A 21,090-nucleotide genomic window follows, 5' to 3' on the forward strand; every position below is an offset into this window, starting at 1 on the left:
GTCTTTAGATATACACTTAAAAAAACTTTAAAATACTGACTGATACCCTTTCACCTGAATGCAGATTGAGGAGAGGATGTTGGAATCCCAGGATCAAGCAGACCGCTGGAGGGAGATCAAGGACTTGCGTTCTAACCTTGAATGTCGTCTCCTTGAGTCTGAACAACTCCTTCAGAGCCTGTTGAGGAGGCCAGCTGAGCTTGAGCCAAAAGTTGCCCAAAACCAACTGGAACAGGCTCAGGTAAGCAAGAGCTTTGTAACCAAATGACAACCTTGTGAAGACATAAATGAGTACCCATTTTAATTTAATAATGCATGAAGACACATACAGTGTTTGTTCATTAGTTTGTCAGTGGCTGTCTATTGTGTATTGCTGAAAGCTCTCGTGGCATTTGCCCTCTGTTACATTTCCTGGCAGGAAGCTTGATTCATTAATAAAGATTTCTCTCCAGATTACTCGTGTGTTGTAATTATAGATGTGAAAATTGCTTTGTCAGTGCCTGTAATAACAGCGTCCAGGCAGACCCCTTTATTGTGTGTAAAAATAAAAGATATTACGATCTATAAATGTGCTAAGAATCATCAACAATAGAATGAATGAAATCCTCAATTACCTCAAAGCTCAATCTCTGCCAGCAGCACAGAGCATCGTCAAGAGATGTCCATTTGGCAGGATATCAAATAAAGACAGGCAGCATTTAATAATAACACCCTGTATTACTTGTCACAAAGGACTTTATCCAGGAGATGCGAGCCAGGCAGGTTGAGCTGACCCAGTTGAGAGAGAGCATTAATAGGCTAACGGCTGGTCAGGAGTCCCCGGAGCTTATGGAAGTTGGACGTCTGCGCTGTGCTTGGCTGGATTTGGGCAGACAGGCTGCACAGCTGCTGGAACAAAAGGAGGAGGATCTACTGAGGAGTGGGGACTATCATGACTGCATGTGCATGGTGGAGGAGTTATTTGACCATATGTCCAAGAAATGGGATCAATTAGCCAGGCATGAAACATTCACTTTCAAAATTTGTAGGACATATTAGCTCTTGATAGTTGCCATGTGTTTTTGATGATCTCCTGTACTTCTTTTTCAGGGGAGACATTGAGAGTACAGCTGAGTGCCTTGATGCCTTAAAGAGGTTATCCACCGACTTGCAGGACCAGAGATGTGTCCTAGATGATCTGAGAAATAATAGGCATGGGATACTGCCTCGTCTGAGCTTAAGGGACAGGGACCTGGTTAAAGAGCAAGTGGGTTACCTGGAGCAACGGTGGACCCAGGTGGAATCGCTTGTTCAACAGAAAATCCAAGATTCAACCCAAACGCTAGAAGAATTGGGTCAAATTGAGGACCGTCTGCGGGAGGCTCACGAGTGGGCCGAACTGCAACAGCCATCCCTGTCTGAGGTGCTTAAGACCAGCCCCCCTCCAGACTTGGCCCAAAGCTTTCTGTTTAATCACTTGAGCTTTTGTGGAGAACTGGAGGTCAAGCAAAAGCTTTTGGCAGAGGCTGTTTCTGATGCCAACAGTCTGTCCTCTCGGCTAGGTTTTCATGAGAGAAGGAAGCTGCAGACTTTGGTCCAGGAAGCTCAGGCAGAGGTAGAATCACTTGGAACTAAAGCAGCCCAATATCGTAAAAGCCTCAGTAAAGTATTTACAGAACGGACACAGTTCCTTCAAGCCCTTGATAGGGCAACTGAATGGATCAAAAAGCAGGAGCAGAGGGCTCTAGCTGGTGATCATGTGGCACTCTTACCAAGCGTACTGAACAAGCAGGTGTCTTCTTGTAAAAATTTTACAAGCAGTCTAAGAGCGTATCAGGTAGAGCTGACATCACTTTGGGCACAGGGGCGAGAATTGGTGAAGGATGCTCCAGAGGAGGAAAAGAAGGAGACCCTTCAGAAGCTGGAGGAGTTACAAGTCATTTTTGAGAGCTCCTTGCAGAAGAGTACAGAACATCTACAGCATCTGGAGAAAGCGCTGGTTATTCGGAAGTACTTTCAAGTGGACCTGGACAGGATCTGTGAATGGCTACAGCAGGCAGGGGTTGCCACATTTCCAATTATTGATCTAAGCGGGAATGATGAGGCCCTTCAGAACCAGTTGACCAAGTTCCAGCAGCTTCTGGATCATGCTTCTGAGTATGAGAACCTTTTGCTTATTGTCCAGAGGACAGGACAAGAGATTCTTCCGACCTTAAATGAGGTGGACCATTGCTACCTAGATGAAAAACTCAATGCCCTTCCACAACAGTACAATGACATGCTATTGTTGGTCAGAGAGAAACGTGATATGATTCAGCAAATGCTTTCAGAGCGCAAGGAATTTGAATCCCTCATTGATGTTACACGTAAAGCTTTGGAAGAACTTCAGGACAAGTGTGATGCTTTGGAGAATCGGTCAGTCAACCAAAGTCTTGAAGAGGGAAAAAGACTACATAGCAGTTATGAAGATCTCCTTCAAGGTCTTGGAAATCTCTTTCAGGGATTAAAAGATCTTAGGGGTAAAACACAACATTTCCTTAGCTTGGGGCAGCCATATGCACCTGAAGTCATTGATCAGCTAGTTGGCCTTCATAGCAGGCTCAACCAGCAGATAGAATACAAAATGAAGGAATTACAAAAAACTTTAAACTTGTTAGATAATCATAGAGGAGTTATTGAAAAAATGGATAATAGCATCACTACATTGAAGGAACAGCTTGACAAACTTGACTCAGAGGTGGGATCAGATGCCATGGAGAAATTATCTACACTATACAACCTATCAAAGATCCTAGAAGAAATTCATTACAATCCAGAGGGTCTCATTGTGCAAACAGATGACCTCAACCAGCACTTTGACCCAAAGACCCTTAAGACTCAGGTTATTTTCAGGGAGGAACAACTTCTTACCTTAAAGAAAAGAATTAATGCATACATAGAAGAGTTTGAGAAATCTTTTACGAAAAATAAGGATTTTCAAAATGATATAATAGCATCAATAGACTGGCTTAAGAATCTTAGGGATCAACTAGAAAGTCCTTTAATGTTTGAAGAAGCAAAAATTGAGCTTGTGCAGAAGGAGGTCAGGTCGCTATTGACACTTCAAGAAGAAATGAAATCTAGGCTTAGGGTATTAGATGCTATAACTTATGAAGAGAAACAGAAGTACATCAATAATCAACAGCCATTTCCAAAGCTCTTTGAAACTGCTTTAATGGATGTTCCAAAACTGAAGGCTGAGATTCAACAAGCTTTCAATACCAAACAGGTAAGATTAGACAAGGAAGATTAATCCTGACATATTGCATATACATTTGAATTAATAATGCAGTTTTAAGAACAGTATTAAACTGTTATGTTTATCATCAGGTGGCATTGCAGTCCATTCTAGCCCTGCTTCAGAAATACCAGCATGCCTTGGATTGTATCCAGCAATGGTTTGAGGATGCTGGTGGTCTACTGGAGCAGGCTCCCTGTAAAGTCGACCTGGAAAAACATCCAAACTGTCTTAATGACTTAGAAAAAGTGACAGCCCAGGAACAGACTGTGAAGAACATGGTGCAGGAAATGCAAGCTTTAATCCCTCAGATGAATGAGTTTTTGAGCCCTACTGTATTGAAGCAAATCCAGCAATATTTTAATGAGTCTTATCACAAGACCGCAGAGATCCTTGAGCAGCTGAAAGACCGTCAGGACAGCTTGCAACGGTAATGCTAAGGAGATTGTAGCTTGTGTATCTGCCTTGTTATGTTAACAGTAATATAAGGTGCCATACAAACATTTCCCACATTGATTTAAAGACACATATGTATACACCTGTTGTTTTGATAGATGCATAGCTCAGTCAAGATTAATCCAGGAAGAGATCGATGAAGTTATCAGACAGATGAGTGAAGTTGAGAAAAGGATGGAAGAGTTTACAACAGCCAATGCAAACTCTGTACAAGAGGCTGGAGACAAGCTCTGTTTGTACCAGGTCTGTGGCAAGCATGTAATACACCGATTTTGCTATGCATCAAGTTTTTATTAATATTACTTATATTGTCCAATGTTTTTTCTACAGGGAATTGTTTCACAAGTTCAGGGTTTTGAAAACACACTAAATGGATTAAAAGCACAGGCAGCACAGTTTGATCACCTTGCCATAAACAACACTTTATCACAGTCAGTGTGTTCATTGGGACATCGATGGACTCGCCTTTGCAGTGTTGCTAAAGCCCAGGAAAAAGTCCTCAAGGACTTTGCACATAAATGGAGGTGCATCAGCGAGAAGGTATGCATGGGTTTAGACCCAACTCATCCTACTAAGAGTTAAAACTTTTGAAATTATTTAAAGGATTTAACCAAAGAAATGCAATTGTGCAAATCAGATACAAGACTAAAACAGACTAAAATATTTTAAATGAATATTAGTTTCCTAAATAAAATAAAATAGCATATACAGGTGCTGGTCATATAATTAGAATATCATAAAGTTGCTTTATTTCACTAATTCCATTCAAAAAGTGAAACTTGTATATTATATTAATTCATTACACACAGACTGATATATTTCAAATGTTTAATTCTTTTAATTTTGATGATTATGAGGAAAATCCCAAATTCAGTATCTCAGAAAATTTGAATATTGTGAAAAGGTTTAATTTTGAAGACACCTGGTGCCACACTCTAATAAGCTAATTAACTCAAAACACCTGCAATGGCCTTTAAATTGTCTCTCAGTCTAGTTCTCTAGGCTACACAATCATGGGGAAGACAGTTGTCCAAAAGATGACCATTTACACCTTGCACAAGGAGGGCAAGACACAAAAGGTCTTGGCAAAAGAGGCTGGCCATTCACAGAGCTATGTGTCCAAGCACATTAATAGAGAGGCGAAGGGATAGAAAAGATGTGGTAGCAAAAAGTGTACAAACAATAGGGATAACGGCACCCTTAAGAGGATTGTCAAACAAAACCCATTCAAAAATGTTGGGGAGATTTAGAAAGAGTGGACTACAGCTGGAGTCAGTGCTTCAAGAACCACTACACACAGACGTACCTGTAGCCTATGCAATGGGTTTCAGCTGTCGCATTCCTTATTTCAAGCCACTCTTAAACAACAGACAGACATGACTGCTGCTGAGTGGTTCAAAGCTATGTTCTCTAATAAAAGTAAATTTTGCATTTCCTTTGGAAATCTATGGGGTATTGTGAAGAGGAAGATGTGATATGTTAGACCCAGCAATGCAGAAGAGCTGAAGGCCACTATCAGAGCACATGGGCTCTCATAACACCTGAGCAGTGAAACAGACTGATCGACTCCATGCCACACCGCATTGCTGCAGTAATTCAAGCAAAAGGAGCCCAACTAAGTATTAAGTGCTGTACATGCTCATACTTTTCATGTTCATACTTTTCAGTTGGCCAAGATTTTTAAAAATCCTTTCTTTGAATGGGTCGTAAGTAATATTCTAGTTTTCTGAGATACTGAATTTGGGATTTTCCTCAGTTGTCAGTTATAATCATCAAAATTAAAAGAAATAAACATTTGAAATATATCAGTCTGTGTGTAATGAATAAATTTATACAACAGTTCTTTCTGGTTCTCGAATCTGATTGGCTAAGAGCTATGCGATATTGTACTGATAACGGCACAGTAACCGCTTCACCTTTCGTATCATTCCGCCACCTAGTGAATGGAGGTCCTTAACAGGCTCATCTCTGAATGGAAAAACTGCACGCACACAGGGACAAACACAGACGCGCTGTTTTTAATCACTCTCCGTGTGTCTCATTAGTTCACTAGCTCGTAAATCAGTCTGTGAATCCCAATCGGAAGTTATTATTCCGTCAAAGATTAGCGCTCTTGGATGTTACGTTAAACCTAATCAGAGTAATGTCTTGTCACATCGTGTGGACACTTGAAAAGAGGAATGTAAACACTCATTTTTTCTGGAGCTATATCTCTTCTCAGAACGCGAAAACACCGTGGAACTGCAGGTAAGCACAGCAGCTTTTAAATGTGGACATTGATCATTTATTTAATTGCAACGTGACTATTAAAACATGTTATGAGATATCGCCACTGATATATTTATAAGCAGCATGCAAAAACATCTCTAAAACAGTTTTATATAGTACTGACAAGAACGAAGTCTAATTATAACGAGTGCGTTAAGATTAAGTGGGAAACCAATAGTAACATTATATAGTATAGTTTTATTAACTTTTACCTCGCGCCAAAACAATAACAACACAAAAGACACTAAATATGAATAAGAAAACAAGTAATAGTTTCATCATGACACCAAATACTGCTGATTTGATCTCATTTTGACCATCAAACACAGACAAGGCGAATATCAGAGCCAGGGAATCCCTGTCAGAGATGTAGCCCAGAGAGGGCGGTGGTCAGCGGGGGCGAGTGAACACTGACGTCCGCTCGTGCTTTGGTTCTCATACGTACCGAATCTCACTAAGCAAACGTTCAAACAGGCGCTATCTTTACTAATCGACTGCAGATTTAAATATAATACATGTACATTCTCGACTGAACTAATCTTAAAACTACACTTTGTGACCAAGAAACGTTAATATAAAGAAACGCCTATCCGTCCAATGAGTTATTATGAGATTCAAAGCAGCCGAAAGTGTTGCCTGTCATTCTGGCCGCCCTCAAATCCGTGGCGGAAGAAGTAGTTCTCAAACAAAGAGGCTTTTAAAATAACTCCGTTGTTGTTTTCTAGTTTTCGTTTTTCAAACGTGTGCCGTCAAACTGTTGTATAAAAGCAATATCGCTCTCGGAGTCGTGTGATATATCTCTATATAACACTCCTACTCGAGCGATATTGCTTAAATAACATACAAGTTTCAATTTTGGAACATTGGAATTAGTCAAATAAATCAACTTTTTGATGATATTCTAATTATATGACTAGCACCTGTATAATGTAACGTACTATAATATACTGTAGATTAGACCAGGGCAGTACAGACAGTGGCCTGAAAATGATGTAATGTTTGGCAATGACAGTCTATTAAAGAAATAGCACAACATGAAAGGTGGCAGTCTCTGCTGCATTCACAGAAATGACACAATGGGAGTCTTTAGTGAGGTGCTTTTTATTTGTTAAAAAAAAGCTATGTGAGGAATATTTGACGACGGGCCGTAATGGTGGTAATGCAGAACGACGTGAAGCAAAATGCAAATAATTCAATGGACTGGAGTCAATTATTCCGCTTATACAACGATTATCACAGATATTCATATCCAGGCATCCATATCAATACTGAAAATGTTAGCAGTGATTACATTTAAAAGCAGCTTCATTTATTTTCAGCAGCACAACCTATTTGTGCTGTCTTTGTAACCTAACCCTATTGTTCGGCTGAGGTTATGACATCACCCAGTATGAATGAGTCATGGGTGTTGCAGAACTTAATGTAACACAGAGTTTATTATTCATTGTTAAAAGCTCTTTAATGTCATGCAGTACAAGCATGCTGTTAAAGATGCTGCATTATATTGTGACTTTTGAGGCTGACAGCTTAACATTAACTTTTTTTATTTATTATTGAGGATAAATAGTGATTACACTGCATGCATTTTTTTACCGGTTTTTCTTTTAATAGAAGCTGCAGTTGAACTATTCCATGCATTACAGCTTTTACAAATCTAGTTGAATAAAAGTCCAAATTATGGTGAACCTTAAGAGAAATAAAAAAGCAGTATCTTAAAGCAGAGTGAAACAGTAGTACTGTAGATAATAATTATAAGTAAGACCATTTCTGGGGGGATTAACCCATCTCACATCTCTGTCATTAGCTGGAGAAAATGCGGGCTGTGTCTGAGGACCTGCACAGTCGTGTTCCTGACAGCATGGTGGAAAAGGCCTCCAGTATGGCAGCGCTGCAGAGCCTGCTGGAGTACCATGACTCATTCAGCAGAGAGGTGGAGAGAGAGAGTAGCGCCCTTACCCTCCTCAGACACCATGTGCTCAGCCTCTCCCTCCATCCTCACGCCATCCACCATGACCAGAAGACCCCTTGTCTGCAAGAGATTCAGAACATTCAGGAGAAATATGACAAGTATGAAAAATAAAATCAGACTAAGACATACATGGATTTATGTTATTCATTCATCTAACCAGCCAACCATCCATCCAGGCTTCTATTCATCTATCTACCAACACATCAATCATTTATTCATCCAATTATCCATATACCTATATATCCATCCAAACAACCTTCAATTCATACTGTACACCAGTACATTCATCTATTTGTACATCAATCCATGCATTCATTCCTCCACTCTGAGAACATTGTCACATACATTCAGGAAACATTTATTAAACACATTATTAATGTTGGTATTTTAAAGTATATATTTTTTGCACACAGTCTGTTGCAGCAGGTATGTGCTAGCAGGCAGCAGGTGCAGGTGGAGCTGTTGGAGCGGGAGGAGGTGGTGAGGGAGCTGGGCCTTTTGAAGGGCTGGATACAGGACACCCAGGGGCTGCTGCTGAGTCCTACTGCAGACCTGGATACATTGTTCACTGACCTGGAGGTACTGCAAAGAACCTAATAGTAATGGGATACACATAGTACTAGTGATATATAGTATCTGATGTATTCAGCCAGGCTAATAACTGGAGTACATCGATGATCGAAATTGAATGATAATTGTACCTGCTTGGCTTGGTTGATTATCTTTAAGGGAATTGTGTAAATACAGTAAACTGTACCTGCATAAATTACCTACTGATAAAATTGCATAATATACAGATTTATGATATAGATATACATTAGCAGATGTTGGATGTCAGTGTGTTGTGTGTGTTTTTGTTGTCTCTGACAGATGGCTCATGGAGGTATGCAGTCCCACCGGCAGACCCTGGAGCAGATCGCTGATCATCAGCAGATGAAATACCAGGACCTCCACGCAACCCTTCCTTCTGAGATTAGCACTCAGCTGGCAGAGGTCACACTGGCACTGGGTTCAGCAGAAGATCAGGTACCTTCATTCATACACCTACATAATCGAACACAATTTAAAGGTGCAATGTGTAGTTTTAAGGAGGACCTCTTGACAGAAATGCAAGATCAAATACAAAAATATACTAGCAGCGGTGTATAAAGACCTTTTTATAATGAACAGTTATGTTTTTATTATCTTAGAATGAGACGTTTTTATCTACATACGCGGAGAGTCCCTTACATGGAAGTCGCCATTTTGTGCTGCCATATTTCTACAGCAGCCCTTAACGGACAAAGTTTTTTTACTAAGTTGTCTCCGTCAAATACATGTTTTTCCGGTGTCAGCTACCGTAGCTTTTCAATGCCTTTCAAAAGCGAGGGGTGAGCAGTGGACTGAGCCATTGGTTTCAATTCACAACCTCACCACTGGATGCCGCTAAAATTTACACACTGCACCTTTAATCTCATCTCGTCATCACATCACTGTCTATGTCTCCTGCGTTCAGGTGCAGGCACGAGAAAGAGAGGTCCAACACAGCCGGGACATTAAGGAAGACATCCATTCCAGACTTCAGGATATTGCAAAAAAAGTCAAGCTCATTTCTTTGAAACTCAAGCAGAAGGCTGTGGATGTTGAGGAGGCTAAAGAAGAGACGGAGGTATGAATATGGTCCTGTAGCTAAATTGGTAGAGCATTGTGTTAGCATTGAAAAGGTCATGGGGTTGATTCCCAGTAAACACGCATACTGAAATCTATACTCTGAATGCACTGTGTGTAAATGGGAAATCTTTTCTGGTTTCTAAAGTGCACATTTCTTGTATATGCCATTTTTTTTCCTCTTAATACAGGCCCTGTTTGAGGAGTTGGAGGAGTGTGGTCGTGCTCTTTCTGAGTTAGACATTGTAGTGCGGGAGTTTGGGGAGCAGAACCCTCTTCTGGCCAAGCAGCTGAGCTTCAGCCTCAGCAAACTGAATGAGCTTCACACTCAGACCAGCAGACTGGCAGAGAGAAGAACCACAAGCCTTCACAAGGTCAGAGATAATGCTTCGCAGGCATTAAATTAGCTTATTATACACGGTGCACGGTCTAAACGGGCATGTCCGATTCCACTTTTGCTAATTTAACGACGGGAAAAATGGTTTATGCACTGAGCACACGATCGATAAGGGTTGTTCCTATTACCCTAATGAGTAATGGGTGTGTTTTGGGTGTAACGTGCAATAAACCAATGACTGTCTTATCTCTCATCCCCTTTGAAAGCCAGTTGTGCTGGCGCTATGTCTAATCCCTATTTAGATGACGGACTTTGTAAACTGAAAAACTAAGCTGAGGAAGAAGACCACCAGTTTAAGAACAATGTTAAAAAATTGTGTTGTTTTCATTTGTATTGAATTATTAATTTACCTTTAAAAGCCGTTTTCTTTTAGTAAGTAAAAGAAGTAAAAATAGCAGGCTTTTAATTGCTGTAAATGGATGGCTGTCCACCATCAACAAAAAATAATTTTTAAATATGCAAAAAAGGTTTGTACTCTAAAAATACCTACAAAAAAGAATTTACAAACTTGCGGAGAGCCGTTTCAGCACTTGGACAGTGTTTTTTTTTAAAGCATTACTTAAAAATGTTTCTCATCTCATCATATACACAGGTACAAAGTCATCATATACAATAAGTCCACGGGGTAGCATTTAAAAAAACATTTAAAAATATAGGCAATATTTGCATTTGTTTAAAGAAAAACATTTAATTACTTACCAGGCTACACGTAAAGCAGCTTTTTACGCCTTCTAACGTCTCATAATCCTCATTTATGTCCAAGAGACGCAATAATAATCGTTTAAATTTTAATTCTTTAATTTTTCGTATCATAAAAAGGGTTGTGTTCTGCTGCGCATCCATGTGTATGATAAGAAAACATGCATTTTTGTCCTGTATTACGAACGCGCTCATTAAATAACAAAAACAATATTGCGGCATTGACTTTACACCAGGTTTTAATTGGTCAATGGTGTAGTCTATTTTAGTTGCCTTAAAATAGCAACGCGTCAACAATGCGCCTGAACACACCTCGTTTTCAGACCAGAACGCCCATGGGCACAAAATTGGGCGCAAATGCATTTGCTATTTAAACAATGTGGCGCTAAACGTGAAAATTATCATTGCGCCGGGTTGAAACTAGCAAAAGACACTTGCGTCGTGCATTGCGCTGCATTGCGCTGCATTGTGCTAGGTGTTTGATAGAGCCCCTAGACTCCAAGAATAGACATCTTATATTATATATACATATTTTTTTCCATAATTTACAATTTTTTGTAACTAAAAGAGAAAATATTGAACATTTAAAGACCTTGGTGGTTGTTAAAGGGATAGTTTACCCAAACGTGAAAATTATGTCATCTTTTACGATTTCTCATCAGAAGCCCCATTGACTTTCATAGTAGGATAAAAGAATACTATGGAAGTCAGTGGTGCTTCTGATCGGTTTCGTTACCAATATTCCTCAAAATGTCTTTATACAGGTTTGTAACAACATGAGAGTGAGTAAATAGTGACAAAATTTATTAATTTATCAATTTTCATTCCTTTAACTCAGGGGTATTATACTCAATTTCATCCTGGGCCACATCAGCATAGCGGTTGCTCTCAATGGGCCGGTTGTATTTGTAAGACTTTATGAATGCATCAACTTATATTACATTGCATAATTACCTCTGCATTCAAATACCACTGGTTTTGTTAATAACTCAATTAATACCTAGCTTTGAAAGTAGAAGCCCAGGGAAAATAATGACAAAGTGTATTTAAGTGTGCAACTATTACAGATTACATTAAATTATCAAAAAAGACAAAAACATTTTTGGGGGCAGGGAAAAAAATCAATGCAGGAAATACTCTGCAAAAAATAATTAGCTCTCGCGGGCCACATAAGTAAAATATTTTGTAAGCTCTTGCAGGCCACATAAAATGAGAGGATGGGCCGGATTTGTCCCATGGGTCTTGAGTTTGACACCCTGCTTTAACTGTTATTGTTTTTTTTTCGCAAATGAACTCTGTTCTTTTCAGTATCCTGTCTCTTGGTTCAACGACTTATGTCTTCACCTGTTTTCTCGATTCTAGGCTGAGAAGAACTTTGAAGAATTCAATGAAATGCTGATCTTAACTCTGAACTGGACAGAGAAAGCAGAGACTGTGGTCTCAGCCAACATCATGTGGAGTCCAGCCGCTCAGATGCAGGAGCAAATCAGAACCCACCAGGTTTCAGACCAGACTATAATCACATCAATATTGATCGCCTTAAAATCAGTATGGTAACATTATCTTGTGATGTATCTCGACCAGGCCTTATTGCAAGAGTGGCAGGACATTCAAGGAGAGTTTGAGGGTCTGGTGGAGAGGGTAGCTTTGCTAGGAGAGGTTGTGCAGACCGATGCTCTCCACCATCAGGTGGCAGAACTGAGTAGACATGCTGAAGAGCTGCAACAGACTGCCAAAACAAGACTACTGAACCTACAGGACGCAGCCAAAGTAATGCATGACAGCACACTACATCCAAATAATTATATAATTATACGATATTGCATTGAGTTAAAAGCGCATGCTTATGCACCCCCATTGCTAATAGCCCCTTGTAGTATAAATAAAACTATAAACTCATTTATGGGATACACTATAGATACTCCAGCATATTCTATAAAAATAATTTACTGCTTTAAAGATCCATTTTATATAAATGTCACCTCAAGAAATCCCTGAGCGTCTGAGATCTGTATGTGCTGTAAATGTAAGAAAGACATTGCCATCTAGTGGCATAATGGTTCTGTAGCTCAACCATTAGCAGTCAAAGGTCATGGGTTTGATCCCCAGGGAACACACATACTGATAAATGTATGGATTAATAGCACTGTAAGTCACTTTGGATAAAAGAATTAGTCAAATATGTAAATACAATGTAAAATGTGATGAATAAGCCATCATAAATTCAACATGATTTATATATGGCGTAATTACAAAGCTGGCATTGTTCCATGAATAAATGGGAGAATTGATTAATAATGGGCTTCCATTTTTCTGTTAGAGAGCAGATTTATAACCTTTGATCAGAGATTGGGCCAACGTCATTTTTAAGTAACTTGCAGCTGTTTAAGTAAGTGATAATATGCCCCGGATTTTGGTTTCGTCTGTGTAACACTGTTTCCTCATGGGAAATTTTGCAAGAAAACCTGTTTACAGTATATAGTAGCAGCAAATGGGATGTTTACATTGTAAAAATACTGAATATTATGGATGGTATTTTTGGTCGTTTTTAAAATTTTAAATTAATTAAATGATAAAATAAAAAAATAAATTGCAAAATATGTCCCAAATTTAAAAATGTAATGCTAAAATAAAAATGTAAACATTAAATTAAATTAATTCATTTTCAACGTGATGAAGCATCATTCTGGCCAAATTGAAAAATAAAATTAAATTGATGATTTGACATTTCATTTAATTTTCCATATAATCTTGAGGGAAGGCTTTTTATTCATGCCCAAGCAATAATAGGGACAAAATTAAAATGTAAAGTTTAGTTTTAATTTTATGTTCTCTTATTTTGGTTTTCATTTTCGTGTTCATTTTTAATTTCAACTTGTTTGCAAATTCAATGTTAATCAGTGGGTGGGGTTTACTTGCTTAATAAAAGGCCATTGGCTGAAGCAGTGTTGCCAACTCAACTTAGCGACCTTATTGCTACATCTAGTGACTTTTAGACCCATTTAGCCAAACAAATCATCAATTTAATTTTATTTTTCAATTTGGCCTGAATGATGCTTCATCACGTTGAAAATGAAATAATTTTATTTAATGTTTTAATTTTTATTTTAGCATTTAATTTCCAAATTGGGACATATTTTGCGATTTTAATTTTTTTATTTTATCATTTAATTCATTAATTTAAAAAAGACCAAAAATACTTTCCATAATTATAAGTGGCTTTATTTAAAGGAAATACGTTATACTTATAATTTATGTGAATTAAGAAAAACAAATTCTCTGAAGCAAATCACTCTAAAGGAAAGGGGGAAGTGGGGATTTGGCAGGGTTGTGATCTCAATCATTTTAGCTCCATTTAACTATAAGTCTTATTGTTTGCATTAGTGGTAGACTGACATTTTAATGGTCAATATTTAGAGAGCATCAATGGCTGATAAAATGCCATGACGACACATCTGTCTTATAGATTTATATTGATTGATCGCTGTTTAAACACTTTTAAAAGGAAAGTGTGTCATTTTTTATTTATTACATTTCAAATGTTTTTCTTGTACCAGCCTAAATACGGAAGTTAAATCTAAACTTCACCCAAAAATAAAATGATTCTGAAGCCTAATAAGCACAAACTTACAAGAAATGTATAGTTTTTAAGATTTTGTCTTATAAAATCAACATTGCTGTATACATAATGATTTTTTGTGTGTTTAGGACCTGGGGAGGTTGGAGAGTGATGTGAAACGCCTTCATCAGTCTGTAGAGAGAGTGCAGGAGACTCTGGTCTCTCCTGATCTGGCTCGCCTCAGCCTCAGGGAACAGCTGGCTCAAAGACAGGTGCACTGAACCATCATTTTTACTAAATGTCACATTTCCTAAGGCTTACCTCATTCACATTATTTCATTCGGCTGGGGCAGTTTTCATTGCTCACTGACACAGTAATCTGGTCATAGTGGTTTTCTAGTTAACAGCACTGTGAATTTATCTTGTGATGACAGACTGGAAATGATCTACAAAACAGAAATAAAGTACAGAGGGATTAAATGATGAACTGCTATAATCTTATAAATGTTATAGCCAAAGCTTTATTTATGTACATGAGTCATGCTTAAAACATTTGTATGACATACATTTGTCTTCAACACACATACTATATATAAAATACAATAAATGTAAAAATGTATAGAATCTAATAGATAGCTATAACAACATTTGTAAACAGCACTTGTTAAAATATACTGTTACATAAGATCTGGGAATGTGATTTTTTACATTCTACAAACCAATGATTGTTCCTCAGCTCGTGTTGTCAGAGATGGAAGGTGTCAAGCAGCAGGTGCAAGCCATACAGATGTGTCAGAGTGCCCTCCGGCTGCCAGAAGAGGTCATTGCAACATTACCACTCTGTCTTACTGCACAGAGTCTGCAGCAAGAAAGCAGTCAGCTCCAACACAACACCATTCAGCAGTGCAATATACTACAGGTATACACACACATTTATTATAAAGTGGATAACAAAAAGTTATCTTACAATAATAGCAAATTGGTCTACCTTGATAAATAAATAAACTGGTACTGTAGTTTACAACTATAAAGGCATGAGTCAGTCATAACTGAAGACTTCTACATATGGACGTATTCATTTGTTAATGTTAATATGAACCTATGTAACAGAGGTTATACACACTACAGTTGTGAAATACAGTCACTAAAACAGCCTGTTTAACTCTTTTCCTGCCATTGATGAGTTATCTCGTGAAATAAGAGAAAACATTTGCAAAAAAAATTGTTTTTGACGAATTATTATGTGAATCTGCAATACCGTGATTGTCCACTAGATGCACTTACCCAATTTATAAAAAACTGAAGCAAAAATGTTATTTACTAATTTTAAACTCTGTGTATGTTTTGATAATCATTCTGAATCTGATCTGTAACAAAATTCCTTCACAAAAATGCAATTATTTCAGCTTTTTGCTAAAAAAATATTTTTAAAGAAAAAGAGTTTATAAGCAGCGTAAAAAATATAGAAAGGATGAAAGTTTTTTTCCCGTTTTGTTTTTTGTTTTTCATTTGATATATTTGTATGCTTATATTTTTATAAAATAAAATTTTCCCGGAAGGCATTTTGTGAAACTTTTGTAAAAAAAAATGCTGACGGGCAACCTTTCAAAAAATGGCTGGCGGGGAATAAGTTAAAAGTTTAATTAAAGGGTCAAAGAGAGGCGGGAAATTGCTCTTTTAAACCTAAATTACAAACTTTATTAACATAAATTATCTTCAGGGTAAAAATAATATATTATAGTGTAGTAAAGTCCCTTAAAAAGGCATCTACACAGCTACAGATGGCACCCAGAGCATGACATTAGAGGATTCATTTGAATTTGGCACTTGTGGTTTTAATGGCTCATCTTGCGTCTCTCATCATGTCTCAGGAGGCAATGGTGCAGTATGAGCAGTATGAACAGGAAGTGAAAAATCTACAGAGACTTATTGAAGAGGCACATCGTGTTATTCAAGACCGCCCTGTTGCCACAGGAAACATACAGGAGCTTCAAACACAGATACAGCATCATGAGGTGAGGAAGAGTATTCGTCTTTCATGCATTTACACTCTTGCACATGTAGATTGCAAAACTGTTCTTCTCAAATTCTGGGTCACAACAAACATGTTGCAGCTCTGTTTTAATGGGAGTGCAGAAAGCAGTGCAAAAACGATGACTAATGCAGATGCTAAAATGCAACTAACTATATAGTCATGCATAGTTAGCATAGTTTTTAGAAACTAAACACTTAAAAAGACAAGCCAGATAAATCTTTTATTCTGATTGGTTGAGAAATGTTCCACAGGTATGCATTATTTTTCGATAAACACACCTAACCTGTCAAATGTCTTAAAGGAAAACACCACCGTTTTCAATATTTTACTATGTTCTTACCTCAACTTTGAAAAAAGATAGGTATGTATTAATTTGTCTATGCATGCACTTAATCTTTGTACAGCGCGTTGTGAATGTGTTAGCATTTAGCCTAGCCACTTTCATTCCTTAGGATCCAAACAGGGATGAATTTAGAAGCCACCAAACAATTCCATCTTTTCCCTATTTAAGGATTGTTACATGAGTAGTTACACAGGTAAGTATGGTGGTACAAAATAAAACATGGCAATTTTTTAAGCAGATAAAAATTAGAACTATATATGGCGGAAGAGCACTTAGTTTGCAGCACTTCGACCTCGGGCCCAGTAACATCATCACTCCTGACTACTCCCCCTCTCGCTCAAACTTCCATCAATATTACTGCGCTTGAGGTTGAAGTGCTGCAAACTATGTGCTCTTTCGCCATACAATATAGTAAATTATTAGTAAACAATATAGTAAACTTTTTATCTGCTTAAAAAATTGCCAAGTTTTATTTTGTGCCACCATACTTACTCGTGTAACAGTCTTTAAATAGGGAAAACATGGAACTGTGTTTGGTGGCTTCTAAATTCATCCCTGTTTGGATCCTAAGGAATGAATGGGGCTAGGCTAAATGCTAACACATTCATGACGCGCTGTACAAAGATTAATTGCACGCATTGTATAAAGATGGGTATGTATTAATTCATCTAACTTGAGGAAAGAACATAGTAAAATATTGAAAAACGGTGGTGTTTTCCTTTAAAATCACCAGAGCAATGTCTTAGCAATGTCTGTGGTAACCGTGGTATAAGTGGCTTTGTGTCGTGCCTTATTACTTTCTAATAACTTATCGGCCTGTCGTCAATTATTCCTTACATATACATATTATATACTATATATAAAGAGCTCAGGTGCGAAAGCTACTAAACACCAGTGTTGGGGAAAGTTACTTTTAAAAGTAATGCATTACAATATTAAGTTACTCCCCAATAATGTAACTAATTGCGTTACTTAGTTGCTTTCCATGAAAAGTAATACTTGCATTACTTTTAAGTTACTTTTGTGTTACGTTTTCTTGGCTGGGGCTTGATCTCTTTCAGACCCTGCAGGTGTTTTTTTTTTATTGAGAAGTTCTGCATGATTGCAAGTTCAGAAATTGCGTATTTCTATTGCAAAAATGTCAAACTCTGGCCTACCGTCTCTGTTTTTGACTCAAAATTTTTGCACGCATAGAGTGCGTAATTCTAAATTAATACGTTCAGTTTAATTCAGTATACTATTCTTATAAAACTAATTAAATAAACTGAAAAGTAACTTGCATTACTTTTTTAAAAAAGTAACTCAAATATTAATGTGTACATTTATAAAGTAATGCGTTACTTTACTCGTTTACTCGTACTTTACCTTCGTCAAAATTGAGATAATGATATACCGAATGTTCTTGGCACGTATTATACATTCATGAAATACTTTTGCTTTAAATTTGTGCAATAAACTATTTTGTTACTAATGTCAAATCTGGTTCCCTAAGTAAAACTAACAGTACAACTGCTGATTATGATAACATCCACCACCTACAGTAGTTTTGCTAGTCAACCTAACTTGGGTTTGAATGAATTCGGGTCATACATTCCTAACATGTTCTTAAAGGGAAGGTAGAAGATATTGCTCAGACCTCAGACCTCTATCTGTTGTCCTAAATGACACCAAATTCCTTTCTTTTTCTCACACCCTATTGCTCTACTTATACATATAAACATTCACACACAGAAAGGCGAACAGCGGCTTGAACACATTGAATAAAAATAAACTGCAGTGAATCTGATAGCAGTGTTTTTATTAGCAGACTTTAGGTCATGTGGTTTTATTACTCATGGTTATAGTCGAGTCCTGCAGCTGCAGCTTTGTCCCACATGACCTCATTATCAAAGACCAGCCCGTCTGCGTATGAGTGTGAGAAACTGAAAGACAGTTAGAGACGGAGCAAAAGACAAGAGGAGGGGCCGAACACCCCAGGCCAAACAAAATCCCCTTCCTCCATCCCGTCTCATTCTCTCCCTCGCCCTATTCTTTTGTTTTCAGGAAAACAGCTTCGGGATTGGTGCACAGGGGGGAAGGAAATAAATTTTAGTGGACAGGAGGGGAATAGCCCCTCTCGCTGAGCTCATTTCCTGTTATGGGGTCTCTTTGTGTGTATGAGTGTGAGTTGGCCGATTTGAGGCGGGAGTGATTTTGCTCTGTTATGGCTTCTTCCTTTCCTTATGCCCCTCCCACTTACTCTGGTTGGCTGAGCTCTCTGCCAATCAAATTAGCTCATGCCCAAAGTCCCGGCTTGTCAGCCTGCTCCCACAGTGATCCGATTGGCCGAGAGCTCAAAATGCCTCTGCCTTTTCTCTACCGCAAACAGATAGACAGAGAGAAATTCTCCGGTGCGGCTCTTTGCATAAACCCTCTAAGCGTTTTCACATCTACGGGACTTCATTCAAAGCACATATGTTTGTTTGCCTAATGGACTTTATTCATCAGCGTGGACCTCTATGGAATAACAACAAGATAATGTGTCGTTGTGACAGGAACTGGCCCAGAAGATAAAGGGCTACCAGGCGCAGATCTCGGCCTTGAACTCTAAATGCAAAATGTTGACCGTAAAAGCGAAGCATGCAACGATGCTGCTCATGGTCAGCGAGGTTGACGGCCTCTCGGATGGCCTGGAAGAGCTGGAGGATGAGGAGGAGGAGATGCCCAAACACCCATCCACACACCCCTCCGTTGTCATGGTGAGTGATTTACACACGTATACATGTCAGGGGCTTTGGCATGCATGGGGCGGGGGGCACTGGGTGATCACAGCTTGCTGGGTTTTGCTGATTTGTATAAACAACCTTTCATCCATTCATTTTCTTTTCATCATCATTCCTCTCTTCTGACAAGTATCCTATGGGTTTCTTCTTTCTAGCCCGGCACAGCTGTGCATTGACTCTCCCTGCTGTTATTTGTTGCACTAAAGGAAACAGGATGAGGGTGTTAGTCGCCCTTTACTTTGTCAACATTGTTTTTGTCTTCTGAGTATTTTTGGATCTTGTACAGTGGGCCATATTGCCCTGCTTTGCCTCAATGAGAGCTGCTTTAAGACTCACGATCAGGGCTGGAGACCACATTAACCATCAACAAGAATGCAGCTTGGCTTGCACTCCAGCTATCTGTTCTTATGGGACACAGATAGGAGGGGTAGTTTTGCAGTAGTTCAGCAGTCATTGTAGCTCAATCTAAATTTAGCCTAATGCTCGAGAGCTCAGAGGGTGTAGATTACTTTAGTTTATTCAGGCAAGCATTATTAATTCTCTTCTCCCATTACTTAGAAGATCCATGCATACATTTTAACATTCAGTGCAGGATGAGAGAGTGTATCCGCTGCCTCATTTCCCGACCATTCCTTTATCATGACGAAAGCTCTGTAAATGGCTTAGTCATGACTGCTCCAAACAAATATGTGGTCTGTCTGTAATTCTGTGGTGCTGCAGTGGAGACTTTACAGTATGTGGTCTTATTCAGCTTTTCTGCCTGATTCATAGCTTCCTGTGAGATTTATAGAAAGTTAAAGGCTTTTCCCAATACACTTTATCCTGTATTCTTAAAAATTAAGGTGACTTACGATGCCAAAGAAGAACAATTTTTGGTTTCAAAAATGTTCTTGGTAGTGGTATCTTCAGATTGTGAAAATTATGGTTCTTTGAGGAACCAAAATGGTATTTACGGCATCGCTGTGAGGAACCTTTGTTTTTAACACTGTGGGTTGGTTAAAACCACAAGTTAGGGCCACTTTTAACTTTAAAGTTGACCATGGGTTATAAAGTGCTGCTGTAAGTTTTTGCCAGTCTTGAATTGTGTTGCAGTGGAAAAGATGATATGTAATGATGCAGTGTTGGTATGTTGAAGCAAAAGACAACCAATCACAAACTGCCTTTGGGAATACATCATTAAATATTTGTGCTTTAAACAGTCACGAAACTTTCTTTCGTGGCAAAAGTCTAAAATATTGAACACTAAAGGCAAACATCTCCACAGATGGGCACGCACTTATTTGTCATGTACTCTACTATTACAATCAAATTTTAACCTCTAAATTAGGGCTTTGAACCAGATTTTTTTCCAAATGGTTCGTTCTAAACAGAAACAGTATTTTAACGTTTTCGGTTTTCGGTTCAACCCTAAAATTGACGTTCCTGAACTGGTTAGAACAAAAAACAAAGTTCCCACACCGGTTAATAACGTTCCATGTCAGCTGTGGGACATACAAATAAGTAGGCTGATCATTTGGACATTAAACTTAAATTATTAGTGTATAATTTCCTTAAGTCTCTATCTTGTCATCAAACATTAAAAAAGGCTACATTATGTAAGCGGCATAACTGTAATTTTGATATGCCTACATTTGTTGAGTGCACTTAAACACGCGCACACACACAGACGGAGGACGAATTCCAAATGACGCTTCAACAT

General features: G+C 38.3%; 1 protein-coding gene across 4 annotated transcripts in view; it reads left to right on the forward strand.

Annotated features, from left to right (window-relative positions):
* syne1a (spectrin repeat containing, nuclear envelope 1a) overlaps nt 1-21,090 on the forward strand; it is a 163,983-nt gene that overhangs the window by 92,919 nt on the left and 49,974 nt on the right. For all 4 annotated transcript variants that reach the window (XM_073856031.1, XM_073856030.1, XM_073856028.1 and 1 more), the window contains 17 exons: nt 65-241; nt 733-998; nt 1,090-3,247; nt 3,349-3,686; nt 3,811-3,955; nt 4,043-4,252; nt 7,785-8,047; nt 8,363-8,528; nt 8,820-8,975; nt 9,445-9,597; nt 9,788-9,970; nt 12,055-12,192; nt 12,277-12,462; nt 14,401-14,523; nt 14,988-15,170; nt 16,123-16,266; nt 19,164-19,367. In XM_073856031.1, coding sequence (XP_073712132.1) covers nt 65-241; nt 733-998; nt 1,090-3,247; nt 3,349-3,686; nt 3,811-3,955; nt 4,043-4,252; nt 7,785-8,047; nt 8,363-8,528; nt 8,820-8,975; nt 9,445-9,597; nt 9,788-9,970; nt 12,055-12,192; nt 12,277-12,462; nt 14,401-14,523; nt 14,988-15,170; nt 16,123-16,266; nt 19,164-19,367 — 5,193 coding nt within the window. The remainder of the gene's footprint in view (nt 1-64; nt 242-732; nt 999-1,089; nt 3,248-3,348; nt 3,687-3,810; nt 3,956-4,042; nt 4,253-7,784; nt 8,048-8,362; nt 8,529-8,819; nt 8,976-9,444; nt 9,598-9,787; nt 9,971-12,054; nt 12,193-12,276; nt 12,463-14,400; nt 14,524-14,987; nt 15,171-16,122; nt 16,267-19,163; nt 19,368-21,090) is intronic.

This window comes from Misgurnus anguillicaudatus, chromosome 18 (genome assembly GCF_027580225.2).
Source record: "Misgurnus anguillicaudatus chromosome 18, ASM2758022v2, whole genome shotgun sequence".
NCBI lineage: Eukaryota > Metazoa > Chordata > Actinopteri > Cypriniformes > Cobitidae > Misgurnus > Misgurnus anguillicaudatus.